Raw genomic sequence first — 17966 nt, 5'->3', positions numbered from 1 at the left:
GAATAGTATTTATCATATTATTTATGATTATTATAATAGACAATAAGATATTACGTAAAAGTAGGTTTGTCCAAAATCATAAAATCAATCAATGATTTTGGTCTATGAAAGGTTCTGCTGTTTTGAAAAGAAAATGCACTGAATTTTCATTATTCAGTTCTTAATATTTGAGATTCTTTTGTTTTGAAAAGAAAGGAAAATACTTGAAGCAGATTAAATTTACATACTGTTCAAAGAAATTATAGAAAGGATATGAAATAATGCAAAAAAAGTACTTTGGGAAAATATGCAATACTAGAATATAAAGAGAAATAAAAAACTAGTCTTGCTTGTAAATTAATATTTGCATTATTAGAAGCATTTTAGAAAGTTGTATTCTTAAATCATATGCAGAAAAAATGCTATAAACAAACAAAGAAATACTGATGTAAAAATATCTAGTTCTAAAAAATGGTTTAAACTGGAGAAATATTTTATCTTGAAGAAAAAATGGTTTAAACTTTAAAAAAGAAAATTTTATGTCAAAAATATTTGATTAAAATCCCTTTTTTATGCCAGGACTATTACGAAAAAAAGTATTGGATATAATACTATTTTCGTGAAAAGGTATTGGAAATTGAATACTTTTTCGCGATAAAAGTACAGGATCTAATACTTACCAATACTTTTTTTTCATAAGGGGATACAAGAAATTCTAAAATAAATTAAAAAATTAAGTATCAGTATACATAAACGCACAAAAGTTAATCATGAGAAACATGAACTTCGATAATTAAATACATAATGAATCAGCAAAAAGTATAATAATGAAAGGCATTGTTTGATCGATTGATTGATTTATTGATTTGTTCATTAATTATTGACAGATTGATTCCATTTAAGAAATCTCTTGGACTTCGAAAATGTAAAATTGAAGAGGGTACTTTTATCTCCAAAAATGTCCCTTTAGTGGGCGTAAAATGACCGCTGAATTTATTTAGAATTAAAATAAAAAATTGATCACTAGTAATTAAATTTACGTCTTTCATTGCGTCTGATTTTATCACAGTAAATGACTAACATAATTTTCAACTTAAAAGAATATTAAAAATATTATTGAACGAATTTAGAAATAAATACAAAGTACCTAATTAAAATAAATTGTACATTTTCAATTATAATTTTTGGATTAAATAAATCAGGTAGAAATTATAACTCCTTTGATTAAAAATCAAAAGAAAGTTATGGAACTAGAAGTTCTTGACTATATAAATAATTTTAAAACACAGTTTCACCTTTCACGCATGGGGGATCAGCTCTAGGAAAAGACAATACAATCAAAAAAGGCTTCGCGCGATGAATGAGCTTTTTTCGTAGATTAGAACAAAAAATAATATATATGCAATTATACATACATGTATATGTGTATTTTATGCAAAAAAGATTAGGCAAAAGAAAATGAAGCAAATGTAGGGACGAATTTAGCCTAATACAGAATTAAATAGCTAAAATGATGTTGTAATAATTCATATTTATAGTAAATGACAAAGGTAAATCAAGAATAATTTTGGAAAGTGAAATTTATTAAAGAGAACGAAAGAATTTTAGGATATAAATATTAATTTGTATTAAGGAAATCGAAAGATTAATCCATGCCTTTTTTAAACATTGACTCGCTTTTGAAGTATATATTGATTCACACATTCACACATTGAACGAAAAGTTAAAAAGCTATGCCAATAAAAATACACACAAAGCAACCATGACAGTTTATATGAATATGACCTAATAATCTGAGAACGTATTACTGGTAAGAATTTCATGAACAATGCTCATCTTCTTACAAGAACTGGTTTGTTGTGACATGGAGATAAATGTCACAATGATATTTGCAGCTTCATTTCTTCTTATTATGACTTGATTGACCAATCACGTTTTACCAGGGAAAAAATTTGAAAAGAAATTGAAAACGTATGATTATACACAAACACAAAAAATAACCATGAAAAAATTAAGTTCCATAATACATCACGCAATACATCAGCGAAAACATAATGTGACAGTGATAAATTCCTCTTACATTTTCGTTTACAGGTAGGACTCATATGCATCGCTCCTTGCAATTGACACTTAACTACTTGTATCCCAAAAAAGATTACTTTTAGTCGACAAAATGACACCTGAATTTCCTTTTAAATTAAGAAAAATGTTATTAATTTTAGATTTTCAATATCTGATTTTGTTGCAGCAAATGATACGAACAATTGTCAATTAAAAATAATATAATAAAATAAATTAAATTTTTAATTATAGCTTTTACATTAAATAAATCAGGTAAAATTTATGATTTCTTGAATTTATAGTTTATTTATAAGTTCTTGAATTTATAAATAATTCAAAAATTAAAGTTTAATCCTTCACGTATAAATAGTTTGATTTACGAAATGACAATACAAGAAAAAGGGCTACTCCCAAGGAATGAGTTTTTTTTATTAGAACAATAAGTAGTGTACATACCATTATGTTTATCTATGTATTACAGGACTAAGATTACGCAAAGGAAAATTAAGTAAATGTAGGACGAATATAGCCCAAAAATATAACTAAATTGCCAATCCCAATAATTGGATTGTTGCCTATTTCAAGCATTTTCTTGATTTTAAAACTGTTTATGTTTATTTCAAATCTGCTTTCTCGATTCTTATGTAACTTGTTAAGATATTTTTCTCTGATTCCACATGATAACTCTACCAATTTTGAATTAAGAATTTATGATTTTGTTCTATGAAAGTTTATTGCATGCTTTGAGCAGTAGGCAAAATGACCCCTGAATTTTGTTAGAATTTAAAAAAAATGTGGGTAAGTAGATATTAATTTTACATCTTGCATTATACCTGATCAATGAAATCATTAATAATCAATTAACGGTTGAACTTATCAATTAAAAATAATATAGTAAAAATATTATTAAAAAAATGTGGAAATAGATACAGGGTATCTTATTAAATTGATAAATTAAATGAAAATCTATTAATATGGTTATGTTATTATTATAAGAATCTTCATCACTGTTTCCCCCTTGATAAAATTTTTTGTAACTTTAAAGAATTTAAAGTTCAATACGAATTTCAAGTTCTTGAATTGATAAATAATTTAAAAAGAAAAGTTTAAATTTTCACGTATGAAGGAACAGTTTTACGAAAAGACAATACAAGTAAAAAGGGCTACTCGCAATAAATTAGATTTTTCTTAGATTAGAAAAAAATAATATACGTCTAACTAAATATATTTATGTATTACAGAAATAATATTAGGCAAAGGGAAATTAAGTAAATGTTGAATGAATTTAACCCAACATGTAATTAAATCGCTGATCCCGATTCTTGAAGGGTTTACTGGAAAAAATTTCATTTCTTTGAGCATTTAATAATTTTTGAGTTTTTTAATTAATTAAAAACATGTTGAAATAATTCGAGTTTATATTACATTTGTAATAAAGTTGAATCAAGAATAATATTTGAAAGCGAAATTAGTCAAAGAGAAAGGAGGAAGCCTAGGATATAAACATCAATTTGTAATGAAGAAATTCAAAGAGTAGTTTTTTGGTTAAATTATTACTTTAAGTATCGTCTTAATTTTAAAATACTTTAGGTTTATTTTGTATATGCTTTTTCGCTTCTCATATATTTTCTTTAGTCTCTAAATCCAAATAATAATTACTAATTTTTAATATAGAAATACAAAGAAATAAACATTGTTTCATTTCAATTTCCCTTTCATGTACCAAAAATCTCAATATAAGGAAGAATATATATAATTTAATAAATAAGAAGGCACTCGTGATGAAAGAGCTTTTTACTTAGTATAGTATTTATCATATTATTTATAGGAATTATAATAAACAAGATATTACATAAAAGAATAGAACGCTTGCCCATAATAAAAAAATCAATCAATGATTTTGGTCTGTGAAAAGTTGTTGCAATTTTTGAGTTGAAAATGCACTAATTATGTATTATTAAATCATTAATCTGAGTTCTTACTTTGCTTTGAAAAAAGGAAAACACCTGCAGCAAATTAAATTTCCACATTTTTCTAAGAATTTATAGAAAGTATATAAAATACTGCGAGGAAAGTATTTTTGTAAAATACACAAAACTCGAAATGCATTGTAATGAGAAATAAAATACTGGTTTTGTTTATAATTCACTATTTTTATCATAAAAAGTATTGTCAAAAGTTATGTTTACATCATATGCAGAAAAAATCTAATAAATAAATAGAAAATAACTGATTTGTTCATATTTAGTACTAACAAATGATATTAGCTGAAGAAAATATTTTGTCAACTAAAAATAAATAAAACTTTATAAAAACACATTTGTATACCAAATATATGTTATAGAATTATAATTTTTCCTTTTTTATGCCAGAAGACAAGAAAATTCTAAAATGTCTTTAAAAAGTAAAGTCTTAGTGTACATAAACCTACAAACTACCCATGAAAATATGAAGTTGTATAATAAATCACGTAATAAATCAGCGAAAAGTATAATATGGAAAAGGCATAATATGGAACAATGTAACTTATTGAATTAAGTTATAAGTTTTAAATTAAAATTGTTATATTAAATAGATCAGGTAAAATTTATAATTCATTAAATTGAAAATCGAAACAAAGAAATGCAATTGAAATCAATTTTATAATTAATCCAATTTCAAAATGAATGAAATAAACATATATTCGTATGATAATTTTTATTATTATAAAAATCATTATCACTTTTTTCCCTTTAATATATTTTTTTGTGTAAATGAAAATATCTTAAAATTCTGTACGAATTGCAAGTTCTTAAATTTATACAAAAATTTAAAAAAAAACAGTTTAATCCTTTATGTATAGAGGATTAGCTTCAAGAAAAGATAAAAGAAGTAAAAAGGGCTACTCGCGATGAATGAGCTTTTTTGATTAGATTTAGACAAAAAATAATATACATATATTTATGTGTACATACATATATTACAGAATGAGAATAGCCAAACGAAAACAAAGTTAATATAGGACTAATTTACCCCAACATCGAAATAAATCGATAATCCCAATTCTCAAAGGGTTTATTGAAAAATCTCAAATTCATAATCTGAAATATAACATTTAATCATTTTTAGTTTTTAAATGAGAAAGAATATGTTAAAATTACTTGAGTTTATAGTAAATGGTATGTAAAGTTGAATGAAGAACAATTTTTAATTTTAATAAAGTCATCCAAAAAATAATAAATTTGTCTAAATTTTGAAATCTGTCATCTTTGATTCAAATTTGCTTCTTCGCTTCTTATGCGAATTGCTTTAGATGATTTTCTTTGATTCCAGATAACTACTAATTTTGAATTCAGAAATTAAAAGAAACATAAATCGTGTCATGCCGATTACGTTTCGTCGTAATTTTTTTCTATTTTTATGAAAAAATCTAAAGCAAATTAACTTGCTATGTTGTTCTGAAAATGAAAATATTAAATTATAATATTTTTAGTCTACCTTTTAAATCAACATTGGTAGTAATCAAAAAATTCAAAAAGTTTTATACGGTGAAACTCTTCTAGTGCGCTGGTTTTGGCGTTGACTGTGGGTGGGAACAAACCTGTTAGAGCCCGCTCCGCTTTTGTTTGTTTACGCCTGAGTGCTTGCCTGAGTGACAAGTGCAGACCCCGTGCAGCTCCTGTTACACCTGTGGCGCGGCGTCAAATCTCGGAATGGCTATAAAAGGGAGGACTATTGAAGGGTCTCACTGTGCTTAGATCATATTCAGAAAAAAGTTTAATAATTAAATAGAGAAATACCCGATTTTTTCATATTTAGTATTAACGAATGCTAAAAGTTTTCCATGAAAAAATATTTTATAATGACCTAAAAATAAATTAATTTTTGTTAAAAAGTTTTTTATTCTTAATATATTTAGAACTCATCTGAATTTACACTTGCTCTCGGGTCAGGAGACAACCCAGGTAATACAGCCTCTGACTTCCTCTGATTCAAAAGAAACATGTTACTAGTTTCAATTACATGATTATGACGTCTTGGTCCTGTCTGGCTTTTTTTTATGCAAAAAGTCAATGTGACTCATAATAAAATTAAAAATGTAGAAATCTGTTAGGTTAATGTAATATATTATGAATATTTTTCCAAACATAAAAGTACTATATTGTTAAGCTTTATGAAAAGTTGGGCTGGTTTTATCAAAAATTAAAATTTATCACCTTATGCGATGATTTGAATTATTTCTTGACTTAAAGTTAGATATTGCTATCACAACTTTTTGTTGAAGTGAGGCGTAGAAGAAATGAGATCATCAGATGCATTTTTCCTCGTAAATTTTTAAGTAAAAAGTAGGAACTGGACAGCTTGAATAACAGCAAAAATTCGTTATTTCAATGTGTAAACCTGCAGCATTTAATGGAATTTTATAAAGTTATGTCAATAAAAATACAAAAAGCAAACATGACATTTTATGTCAATATGACCTGATAATTAGAGAACGAAATAATGATAACAACATCATAAACGATAATATTCTTCAAAAAAAAAATTGTTTCCTCTGACGTGATAACGGACCCGAAGAACAAAATTACATCCGCCATTAAATTGAAACGGGTATCAGGACTAATGACATTATGTATAAGTATTCGAATACAAAATAATATATTCAGTAAAAATTAATATTTTAATATTTCGAAATTTTATACTTTTTAGAATGTTTCTGTACGACTTAAAAAATGTGTAGAGCAACAGAATTTATTTCGAAAAAAGGAAACTATCTGAACGAATTAAATTTCCATATTGTTCTAAGAATGTATAGAAAGGACATGAAATACTGCGAGAAAAGAAATTTTTGATATTTATATATTGCTTACATTATATTCCGAAAAAATGTATAAATAACACAGAACGACCTGATTTGTCAATATTTAGTACTAACGGATGGTATAAGTTTAAACTTAAGATTGTTTTTAAAAGAAAATAAATTAAATTTTATCAAAAAGTATTATATCATATTATACATATTTTGATCGATTATGAATGTACTATTGTTTTTGTGCCAGGAGACAAAACAAGTTCCAGAATAACTTTAAAAAGTAAATTGTTGGTACACACAAACCCACAAAATAACCAAGAAAAATGACTTTCTTTGATAAATTACGTAATGGATCAGAGAAAAACTTAATATGGGAATGGGTTAAATTTTCATCACCAGGTTATTTTATAGGTAGGACTCGCATGCATCACTGACATTTTTGAAAGAATTTTTGTATAAAAACATTTTGAAAAAATAACAATTTTTTTACAGAGCACTGCAGGTTCCAGTTGAAGATTCCATCTTCAATGGTATATAATTCTGATATTTTAAAACAATTTTGCACTTTAAATTCTAATTTTTTGAATTAATAAATCAGCGACCTTTCCGTTTATTTGTATGAATGCAAAATATGTAGTTCCTTTATTTGAAAATTGACCAAATTTAAGGAATTGGAATTCAATGTACATTAACTCAATTTATAAATAAACGAAATGAAAATATATTAATATGATATTATTATTATGAAAATCTTCTATGACTCTTTCCCCCGTAATATAATTTTTTGTAAATTCAAAATTTTTAACATTCTATATGAATCGCAAGGTCTTGAATTTATAAATAATTCAAAACGAAAAGTTTAACCCTTCACGTATTCAGGATTAGCTTTAGGAAAGGACGATGCAAACAGAAAAGGGCTACTCGCGATGACTGAGCTTTTTTGATAGATTAAGACAAAAAATAATAAGATTAGGCAAAGGAAAATTAAGTAAATGCAGGACGAATAGAGCCCAAAACAGCATTGAACGCTGATCCTAATCCTTGGAGGGTTTACTGAAAAAAATCTCAAATTCATAACCTTACATTTGAACATTTGTTAATTTTTTTGAGATTCTTGATTGATAAAAAAATGTTAAAATTATCCGAATGTATCGTAAATGTGTAATAATATTGAATGAAGAATGATTTTTGAAAGTAGAATTCGTAAAAGAGAAAAAAGAAGATTAGGATATAAATATTAATCTATAATAAAGATAAAAAAATGGATTAAAAGCATTTGGTTAATCTTCAAATCCTTTCGATTTATTTCAAATCTGTTTTTCATCTTCTTTATATCATTTCTTCATGTGCTTTTCTCTGATTCCAAATAATAATTAATAATTTCGAATTTTAAAATTTAAAGAAATAAAAATGGTTTCATTTCGTTTAACCTTTTCACGCACTAAATATCTCAGTGTAGGGAAAAATATATAATTTAATAAACAAGAGGGCACACTTAATAAAAGAATTTTCTTTTATAATAAGATTCATATTATTTATAATTACAATAATAGACAAGAAGATATTGCGGAAAAGTAGGACGTTTGCCCAAAATAGAAAAATTAATCAATGATTTTGGTCTATGAAACGTTTTGCTTTCTTGTGAAGAAAATGCACTTCATTTAGTCAGTTCTTAATATTTGAAAGTAATTTCTTTTGTAAAAAGGAAACGATGTGGAAAAAAATGAATCTCCACATTCTTCTGAGGATTTGCAGAAATTATATGAAATACTGCGAGAAAAGTAAGTTTGGAAAATATATAAAACTGGAAATACACAGCAATAAGAAAAAATTCTAGTCTGGCTTGTAAATAAATCTTTCATTGCCAGTACAAGTTTCAACTGTAAAAATATTTCATTTTGAATTAAAAAATATATCAAACTTTATGCAAACCCTATTTTAATAAAATCTAAATCTTGCCTTTTTTATTCCAAGAGACAAGAAGTTCTAAAATAACTTGAAAAACTAAAATATTAGTATACACCAACCCATAAAATAAGCAAAAATGAACTTGCTTTTACTTAATAATTCAGCAATAAATACAATATAGAAAAGGTATTAATTTGTTGTTTAACTGATTAATTGACCGATTGATTGATTCATTGACTAATTGATTGATTGACTTATTGATTGATTGACTGATTCCATTTAAAGAATCTCTTTGAGATCGAAAATGTATAAAATTAAAGAGAGTAATTTTATCTAAAAAAAAAGGTTCTTTACAATGGGCGAAACGATTTCTTGAATTTTTTTCAGAATTAAAAAAGTAAAAATTATTTTTCGTCTTCCACTGTACCTGCTTTTGACGCAGCAAATTACAAAAATAATCCAATGTAAATATAAATGAAATAAAAATGTGTGATGTGATATTGTTATTATTATGAAAATCCTTATTACTGTTTCCCTCTTAAAAGATTTTTATTGTAAACTGAAAGCGTTTTTTAATTTCTATACGAATTTTAAGTTCAAATGGGCACAAATGGGCTACTCGCGATGAATGAGCTCTTTCCTTGGAGCACAAAATAATATAGAGGAGAGTACCCAAATATGAGATACCAACTCTGTTTGGCGTGATTGTCGAAATTCTATGTACTATTTTTAAAAGTAATATAGGTCATTTTAAAGGAAATTTAGTTTGTCATAAGAAGCTCAAATAAAAAATTTTATTACAAAATTTTTTCATGCTGAAAATACATAAAATGTAAAAAAGTGCTTTTTCCAAACTCGTCAAACTATTCTCATAATATGAGATACCCCAGGAAATAGTTAATAAAATGCAAAATAAAGTATTATTTTTAATGAAAAACTTCATTCTATGTTTCCGAAGTATAAATTTACTGCTATTTAGATATGTTTAGTTTTTGCAGTAGTCACAAACATTTTTGTAACCAATTTCCCCCGCGCAGCCAGTTTTATAAAAACCACAGGTATCTCATATTATGAGAACCACACCATGCACCTATGCACTTACTATGTCTGACCTGTACAATGAAAAACTTCAACACTATCGATATTTTCCTACTTAGTTATTCAATCCCCATCACTCCAAACAAACTTTACTGCTAAATACATACTTAATGAGTAATAAATAGGGTTTAAAGAATTCCCTTCCAAGAACTCGATCACCATCGACTTCACAAAAAGTTCGCCTATAATCATTAGAAGCCCAATGAAAAATGGACTATACCGCGAAATTACTCTTTAAAGGGCTACAAGTTAGTGATAGAGCCAACAAAGTAGGTCTCTTAGTTTAGCTGATACCCCGCTTTCTCATATTACGAGAATATCTCATATTCGAGTACTCTCCTCTATGTATACTTAGTAACAAACAGAATCAGTCAAAGGAAAATGAAGTAAATGAAGGGCGAAATTAACCCAAAACAGAATTAAATTGATAATCCCATTCCTTAAAAGGTTTACTGCAAAATTTCAAATATATAATCTTAAATATAAACATTTTATAGTTTTTAGTTTTTAAATGATAAAAATGATGTTGTAAATTCTTGAGTTTATAGTAAATATATGTAATAAAGTGAAATGATCATTTATTTTTGAAAGTGGAGTTTGTTAAAGGATTAAGAAAGAACCTTAGGATAATAAAGTGTTTTCCTCTGAATCCAAATAATAACTATTTATTTTTAATCTACAAATACAAAGAAACAAAAATCTTTTCATTGCAATTACCCTTTCATGTACCAAATATCCCAATGTAGGAAGAATATAATTGAATGAAAAATGGGGCACTCGCGATGAAAGAAATTTTTTTCTTCGAATAGGACTCATCATATTATTTTTAATTATGTTAGACAAGAAGATATTATGTAAAAATAGGATGTTTACCAAACTTAAACAAAAATAATCTATGATTTTGGTATATATGAAAGGTTTTCCTATTTTGAGAAGAAAATGCACTATATTCTGTATTGTTCAGTCATTAATATGTGAATTATTCACAATTTTCTATTTTTCAGCTCAATGTTTCTGTATGAATAAAAAAATTTGCATAGAATAATACTGTTTTGAAAAAAAAACTCTTGAAGAGATTAGATTTGCATATTGTTTCCAGAATTTATAAAAAGGAGATTAAATACTGAGAGAAAAGTAATTTTGGAATACATACAAAAGCCTATGTATTGCGAGTAGAAAAAATATATTACTCATTATTGTAATATTGCTTGTAAACAAACATGTAAATTACTAAAAACGTTTTAAAAAATTATACGCTTAGATCTTATTTAGAATAAAAATTAATAAATAGACAAAGAATGAACTAATTTATGAATATTTTATTAACTAAAAATAAATTAAGTTTGATTACAAAATATTTTTCTAATAAACCTTTTTTGATAGTATTATCTGAAGTTTTTTAGTTTTTGTGTCAGAAGACAAGTTCTAAAATAAATTATTGTAAAGTATTGGTATTACGTAATATATCAGCCAAACACATAAAATGGAAGAAGGATAAATTCCCATTATATGCACTGACATTTTTTGTAACAAATTTTTATGTTATGTTAGAAACTTTTCAGAAGAAAAGCTGCGTCATCTGCAATTTTGTTAAAATATTGTTCCAAGAATTTATATGGAAGAGATGAAATACTGCGAAAAAATTAATTTTGAAAAATATTCAAAATTTGAAAATGTTAATCCGCCTATTGATTGTAGTGCGAAATAAAATATTAAATATTAACAGTAATCAATATTTTCATTACTTACATCATTTTAGTAATTTGTATGATTATATCCTATTCATAAAGAAATTAATAAATAAACCAAAATTCTAAAATAACTTAAAAAAGTAAAGTATTGTACATCTTAAACCCACAAAAGAACCATGAAAAAATGAAGATCCATAATAAATTAGCAAGAACTTCAGATGGAAAAGGGATAAATTCTTATTGCATGTTAGTTGATAAGTAAGACTCGTGCATCACTGGCATTTTTTGTAATAAATTTTTATATTATGAACACAAAACAAAAGCTGCGTCATCTGCAATTTTCTTACAGCTACAATGAAACACATATAATTCTGATATTATAATTTCCTGTAAATACTAGTATTAATAGTCACATAATAAATATTATAATGAAAATAGAAATACCGATAATAGAATATAAAAAATTATTATCCAAAAATGACAAAAATTTACGTAAATTGCTAAAGTGTTTTTTTTACGTTATGTCTAGATAACATCTTTCATGTGGTAGGTTGAACTGATACAAATGCCCCTCCATGCGGTGATTTTGACATAACAGTTGGTTTAATTTTCCAAATTTTTTGAATTAGCATCCTCCGAATTTTCTTCTGTATTCAAATTACTATTTCTTCATGGTTAAAAAAGAAATATTCAAATTGAATTACAAATGTTCCTACAAATAACCAAAGATTGGATAACAAGAGTCAGAAAATTTTGATTTTTCAAAGAAAAAATTTCTTTTTGATTTCCGAGCCCAAAAAGAACGCTCTTGTAAGATCAAATTTGTCATTTTTCTATAATGAAATAAAAAAACTGTTTATCTTTTTATTTTTCTATAAATAAATTTAGTAAATTTCGGGGGGTAAATGAAATGTGGCTTAAAAAAACAAATTTCATCGTAAAATATACCCACTCTTTTGCACGCCGTGGGCCTGACCAAAATACAAGGAAACAATAGGAAATTAAGGATTTTAAAGAACAGGACGCAAGAAATTCAGGATATTCAGAAAATTAAGGCAAATAAGGAAATTAATTAATTTTCTAAAAACAAAGGTAGTATACAGAAAGGTGTTAGCAATATTGTACAATTTACTAAAATGCTAACCTTGTCCACTTTATAAAACAGAAATTATTCTCTCGGGGAAAATACCAGTTTTGTGTCAATGTTTCAGGATAGTTTTTTCAGGATAGAATTTTCAGGATAATTTTGGAATTAACATGAAGAGAGCAATAAGTCAGGAGTAAATAATAGATAAGGAAGGTTATATAGTTCAGCTGTCATTATTTCAGCTGTGAAACAACAGTAACAAGCAAGTAATCGATTTTTTAGATCTTTCGATAGTCTCCTCTTTGGCTTTTTTCATTGCTTTTCTTTTCTGAACCAATTTATACATGCTTTTTTATTATATTTTACTGAATTCTTAGTTAAACACTTTCGCAAAGTTAGAATAAAATTTGATGGAAATCAGAGAAAAATGAAAATTGTTATTTTAGATATGAAAATGAAGATGAATTACCAAAATCGTTCGGCTTTATCATACAAGGTTTGTCGAAAATATCAATTAAATCTGATTAATACCTAAATAAAATTTCTGATTTCTATTTCGAAAGATGTTTCCTCTAATATCCTACTCTTATATTTTTTCTTATTCTTATTATTATTTCGTAGCTTTAACATAACTTAAAATTATAATAGACATCACTGTTGATGGTTAATTGACCATTTACTAACTGAAAATTTACTAAAATTCTACTTATTTAATCACACAAAATTCTAATTGATGTATTTTATCGAATTTTTGTATTTTAAAAACACCCTTCAGAAAAATATTTTGCAATTTTGTGGAGACCGCGTCGACCTCAATGATTGGTGGTCAATTTTAAATGGAATTTCTCAGGATCAAAGTCTTCCAAAAATTCGCATCTACAGTCGCTGCTACCAAAAAAAAGTTCGCAAACAGATTAATAGCGAAGAAAAGCTCGAAAATTTTTGGTAAAGATTTATCAAATTAATTCAAATTAGATTAGAGTAGATAAAGCTTTTGTTTCCAAAAAATTGTCAAAATCCAATTTTGTTTTCAAAAAATAGGACTTAGGTGATAAATATACTCATTATGTTAGGATGACCCTAAGAGTAGTTAATGGAAATGTATCAAAGGTGGTGCGCTATTTATAATTATGGATGCCTACTAATAATAAATTACGTTATTTTTTCAAAATCAAAAAACAAAGAAAAAGTTTAAAAAAAATAAATTTTGGAATTAAATTCTCCTATTGGTAGACATCCAAAAACATCATATAAATTTAACCCTATTTTATCGAAAAATCTGAACCATTTACTGCCAAGAAATTGTCATTTTCAGCGGACCATGGACTGGATAATTGGGCGCCAGTTTTTTCAAAGGCGAAAAAAATGACAACGAATAAATGATTAATTTTCTGGTGATAATGGTAAAACACCTACGATTTACATCAAACGATACAGGCGCAGAAAAGGGAGAAAATTGTATCCAGTTCTATTTACGAATTACTTGCTACGTTGCTTCGTGGGTGCCCTGGGCAAAAATTTGACAGATTCTTCAATGCTGAGGATTCTAATTTTGGATGGAATTCCATTATCAATTGAATATCTGGAGGTACTTTCCACTGGATTATCTTCCAATGAAAATTTGAGGACCTTATCTTTGGCAAGGTGTAGGATCGCCGATGCAGGTAATTTGATTTTTAATTTCTATCTTTATATCAAAGAATACTTCGTTCTCACTTTTCGCAGAATATCTCCGGAACTAATTTATGATTTTTGTCCATTTTTTTATTTACTTGTCCTGCACATGCCTCTATATTTTAAATGCTACAGATTTTTCTAGTTTTTTTGTTTTCATTTTAAAGAGGAGATTTCAAGCCTTATTTCTATTTTTTGAACTTAGCAAATCTTACTTTTTCCGGAGATATCGAGGTCCAAAAATTCAACTTTCGACTTTTGGTTATCGACCCCCTCCCTCCCAGTTTTTTCATTATTTTTATTTTTTTATTTGTGAAAATTAACCTGTGCCTCCGGGCTGTTGAAATTAACATGTGGTTTTAAGATTGTTTTAGGTATACGGACATGTTCAAAATTACTTATTCTTTAACTTGAATTATAAAATTCATCAAAAAGACCTATCGATTGTGGCAAAAAAATTTAATAGTCAAATCCGAACGTAAATAATAAAAAAAGCTGATGTAATAATTGTTTCTTCTAAAATTAGCTGCAATAACCAGTGGGCCTTTTTTTGTCCATTATATTAATTAAGTTGAAGATTTCGTAATTATAAAGTGGATAGTACATCTAGAACATGCTTAAATGGGAAAAGTCAGGTTTTCAAAAAAAGTTTAAGAAAGTAGTACTTGTTAGTAACTTTCTGTAAATTAAAGTATAGCTGCTTCATAAGGAATATTCAAGGGATAATTTTCACCTCCTGACTTTATCTGTTTACGAAGATCCCATTGTATTGTGCCCGGGAATTATATAAAAATTCAAAACAGCAGTTTCGTATCAAATTCGTGATGAAGACGCTATTGTTTTGAATTTTGTAAACTATTTTTCAATTGTCTAAACAATTATTAATTATTTAACAAAATTTTTTTCAAGTTAATCGTAAAATGTTACTATCTTTCAGGATAAATAATAGTAATATTTTATATTTAGAATAATTCGCAATTAGCGAAATATTTTTTATTTGTTTAAACTATTTTTTCGCCTGTAAATCGAGAAGTTATTATTTTCGGGAATCAATAACGCAGTTAATAAATTGTATAAGGATTTTTTTAGGAAAGACAGTTTGCAATTATTTATACAATTAATATCACTCGCTTGTTTTCATATAAAAGTATTTTCTTATCTCAATGAACTTGATCTGAAAAAATAACTATTTAGAACGTAAGTGATAAATATTATTCAAAAATTAGGGTATAATTACTCAGATAAGAAAAAGCTGCATAATCGTAAGAGATTCGAAAAAACTAGAATTTTCTTCAGCTTTCCTATGAAATAACGCAAGTGAATGATTATTATTTTTTTAAATAATTGCAAACTCTCTTCCACATTAATTCCAGAAAACAGTAATTTTTCAAGAATTTTGAGGGAAGAAATTGTTTAAACAAATAAATTTGTTTACATGATTAAAAAATATATATTAGCAAGATATAGTACTCTTGATATTCATCAAATGTATTATTTATTAAGAAAACAATGACTTTTTACGATAATAATCATTTTTAAGATACTTGGAAACTTGTCACTTACCAAATAAAAATAATTCAATTCAAAATGTTGTTGTAAAAATACCTTCCTTAGGATGAATTTTACATCAAACTACTTTATGCATTTTTGGGGGCATTTTTCGGACACAATACAAGAGGATTGGGAAGGTCAAAATTAAAAGTTATTAGTTATTTCTTTAACATTTTTTAACGTGTGGCTAAACTTTTATTTACAAAAAGTTAATAAAAAGTACTTCTTTTTACATTTTTTCGAAAACCGAGCTTCTCCGAATTGAAACAATAGGGAATTTCTGTTTCCGGAAATCGAACAAATTGTGGGGTTATTTATAACCAAAAAGCGAATTTTCACGGTAATACATTTTTATTATTGTAAAAATTATCTCTGTTTACAAAATAATTCTTTTTGTAGGATGCAGTTTGGTTCTTGAATCTTTGGGAAACAATATTAATCTTGGGAAGCTAAATCTTACGAGCTGCAATCTCACTGGGAATAGTGGGTATTCTCTTTCTGCATTTTTAAAAAAAAGACAACTTTTATTAGAAAGTGAATGGGCTGAATCTCCAGGATCAAATGAAAATTCAAAATTAGAAAAGGTTAGTATAAGTAAATGCAAACATTAATTTTCAGGTCAAATAAATTCAACCAAAACGAATATAGAAAATTTTCTATCATAATTTATTTAAGTTTGGTCTTTCTCTCAAAACCTTTTATTAAAGATTCTAATCGTGAAACCATAATTTATGCTTGCAGGTTCGAGGCCTTCACACATTAATTTTGAATCAAAATCCAGAATTTTCTGACTTTGGACTACGTCTATTAATTGACACTTTGAAACGAGATTTCTGGCTCAAAGTTTTAAAATTAAGGTCATGTGGGCTCAGAGGCAAAGGAGAAGTTTTTGAATTACTGAGGACGAATTGTACAATTAAAAAACTGGATTTTCGTCAAAATCATATTTCTTCAAAAATCTCAGAAACTGTGAAAAATTTGCTGAAGAAACGAAAAAAGAGAGGAGATAGAATATCAATGAAGAAAAGGCTGTTGACGAAGAAACATAATTTTAGTAGGGAAATACAATTGAGGAAGAGATTAATTAAAAGCTCAAGAAGGAACAAACGAAACCATCACAAAAATCGAATTCCAAACAGGAAAAGGGAAAAGGTTCGTTAACTATTGTTTTAAGATCTTTTATTATTTTTAGGTAAATTGGGAAAATACTTAATTCATAAAAATCAGGCAAGGAATACAAATTAATTCCTCTAATGAAAAATACGAACAAAAACTAAAAAGAAACTCCAAATTTCAGACTTACGGAATCTGCAAAACTTCAAGGAGCGATTTCAATCAAAGGACCAAGTCCGTCAGCAGAATTAATACAAAAATTGCACCGGAGATCCGCAGCGAAGATCGAAAAGCAAAGTTTGTAGAGTTAAAATTACGTTTGTCAAATATTATAGAATATAATCAACAATTGTCTCGGCAGTTAAAAGACAATCGTGAATTAATTGCGAAAGAAAATAAATCTAGAATAAAAATCGAGAAATGTTGCGATAAAATTGGACCTGAAATTGCTAAAATAAGTAGAGGAATTTTGGTACATGTGGAGAAAGAGGCAAAAAAAACTCGGGAAATTTACTATAATGTTGACAATTTTTTAATGAAAACAAGTCTACGATGTAAAAAATAAAATTCAAAATAAATTATTATATTCTATTGTACTGCAAAAGAGTACTCGTAAATTTATTCGTAATGAAAATTACAAGTTCAGTTATTAATGGTATGTTCGCAAGAAAATCTTCAAGAAGCAAATATAATTTTGTAAAATAAGTGGAAGATTAAAGAACAAAAATGAATGAAGCCCTGTTTTTTATTTAAAATCCTATTCCCAATCCTAAATTAAGATTAGTACGAATGCACAAACTTTTTCATCACTTAGTTTTTATCCCTTTTTTATTTATTAGCTAACTTATTAATAAAAGAACATAAGAATGCCTTTTTTCGAAAGAATTCATTTAGGAAGAATCTATTCAACATACGAGGGTAGTTCAATAAGTCCTTAGAATGAAGTATAAAAACAATTTTTTTTGGGTAAATTTTTTTTTATTTTTCAACATAATCTCCTTGGTGCTCTATA

At 26.6% G+C, this 17966-nt stretch overlaps 1 protein-coding gene across 5 annotated transcripts in view; it reads left to right on the top strand.

Moving 5' to 3' along the window:
• The window catches only part of LOC117170104 (centrosomal protein of 78 kDa-like), a 93707-nt gene extending 76155 nt beyond the window's left edge, over positions 1-17552 (top strand). The window contains exons 1-5 of one of the 5 annotated variants that reach the window (XM_033356634.1): positions 13063-13112; positions 13392-14280; positions 16241-16425; positions 16583-16993; positions 17139-17552. In XM_033356634.1, the coding sequence (XP_033212525.1) occupies positions 14151-14280; positions 16241-16425; positions 16583-16993; positions 17139-17519 (1107 nt within the window). In that variant the 5' untranslated portion in view covers positions 13063-13112; positions 13392-14150 and the 3' untranslated portion in view covers positions 17520-17552. Of the gene's footprint in view, positions 1-7079; positions 7244-7324; positions 7794-13062; positions 13113-13391; positions 14281-16240; positions 16426-16582; positions 16994-17138 lie in introns of those variants that run through there. The other 4 variants (XM_033356635.1, XR_004466712.1, XR_004466714.1 and 1 more) reach the window with 4 other exon arrangements.
• The last annotated feature ends 414 nt before the right edge of the window (positions 17553-17966 follow it).

The sequence above is a fragment of the Belonocnema kinseyi genome, chromosome 3, assembly GCF_010883055.1.
Source record: "Belonocnema kinseyi isolate 2016_QV_RU_SX_M_011 chromosome 3, B_treatae_v1, whole genome shotgun sequence".
Taxonomy (NCBI): domain Eukaryota; kingdom Metazoa; phylum Arthropoda; class Insecta; order Hymenoptera; family Cynipidae; genus Belonocnema; species Belonocnema kinseyi.
This window is presented reverse-complemented; position numbering and strand designations above follow the sequence as displayed.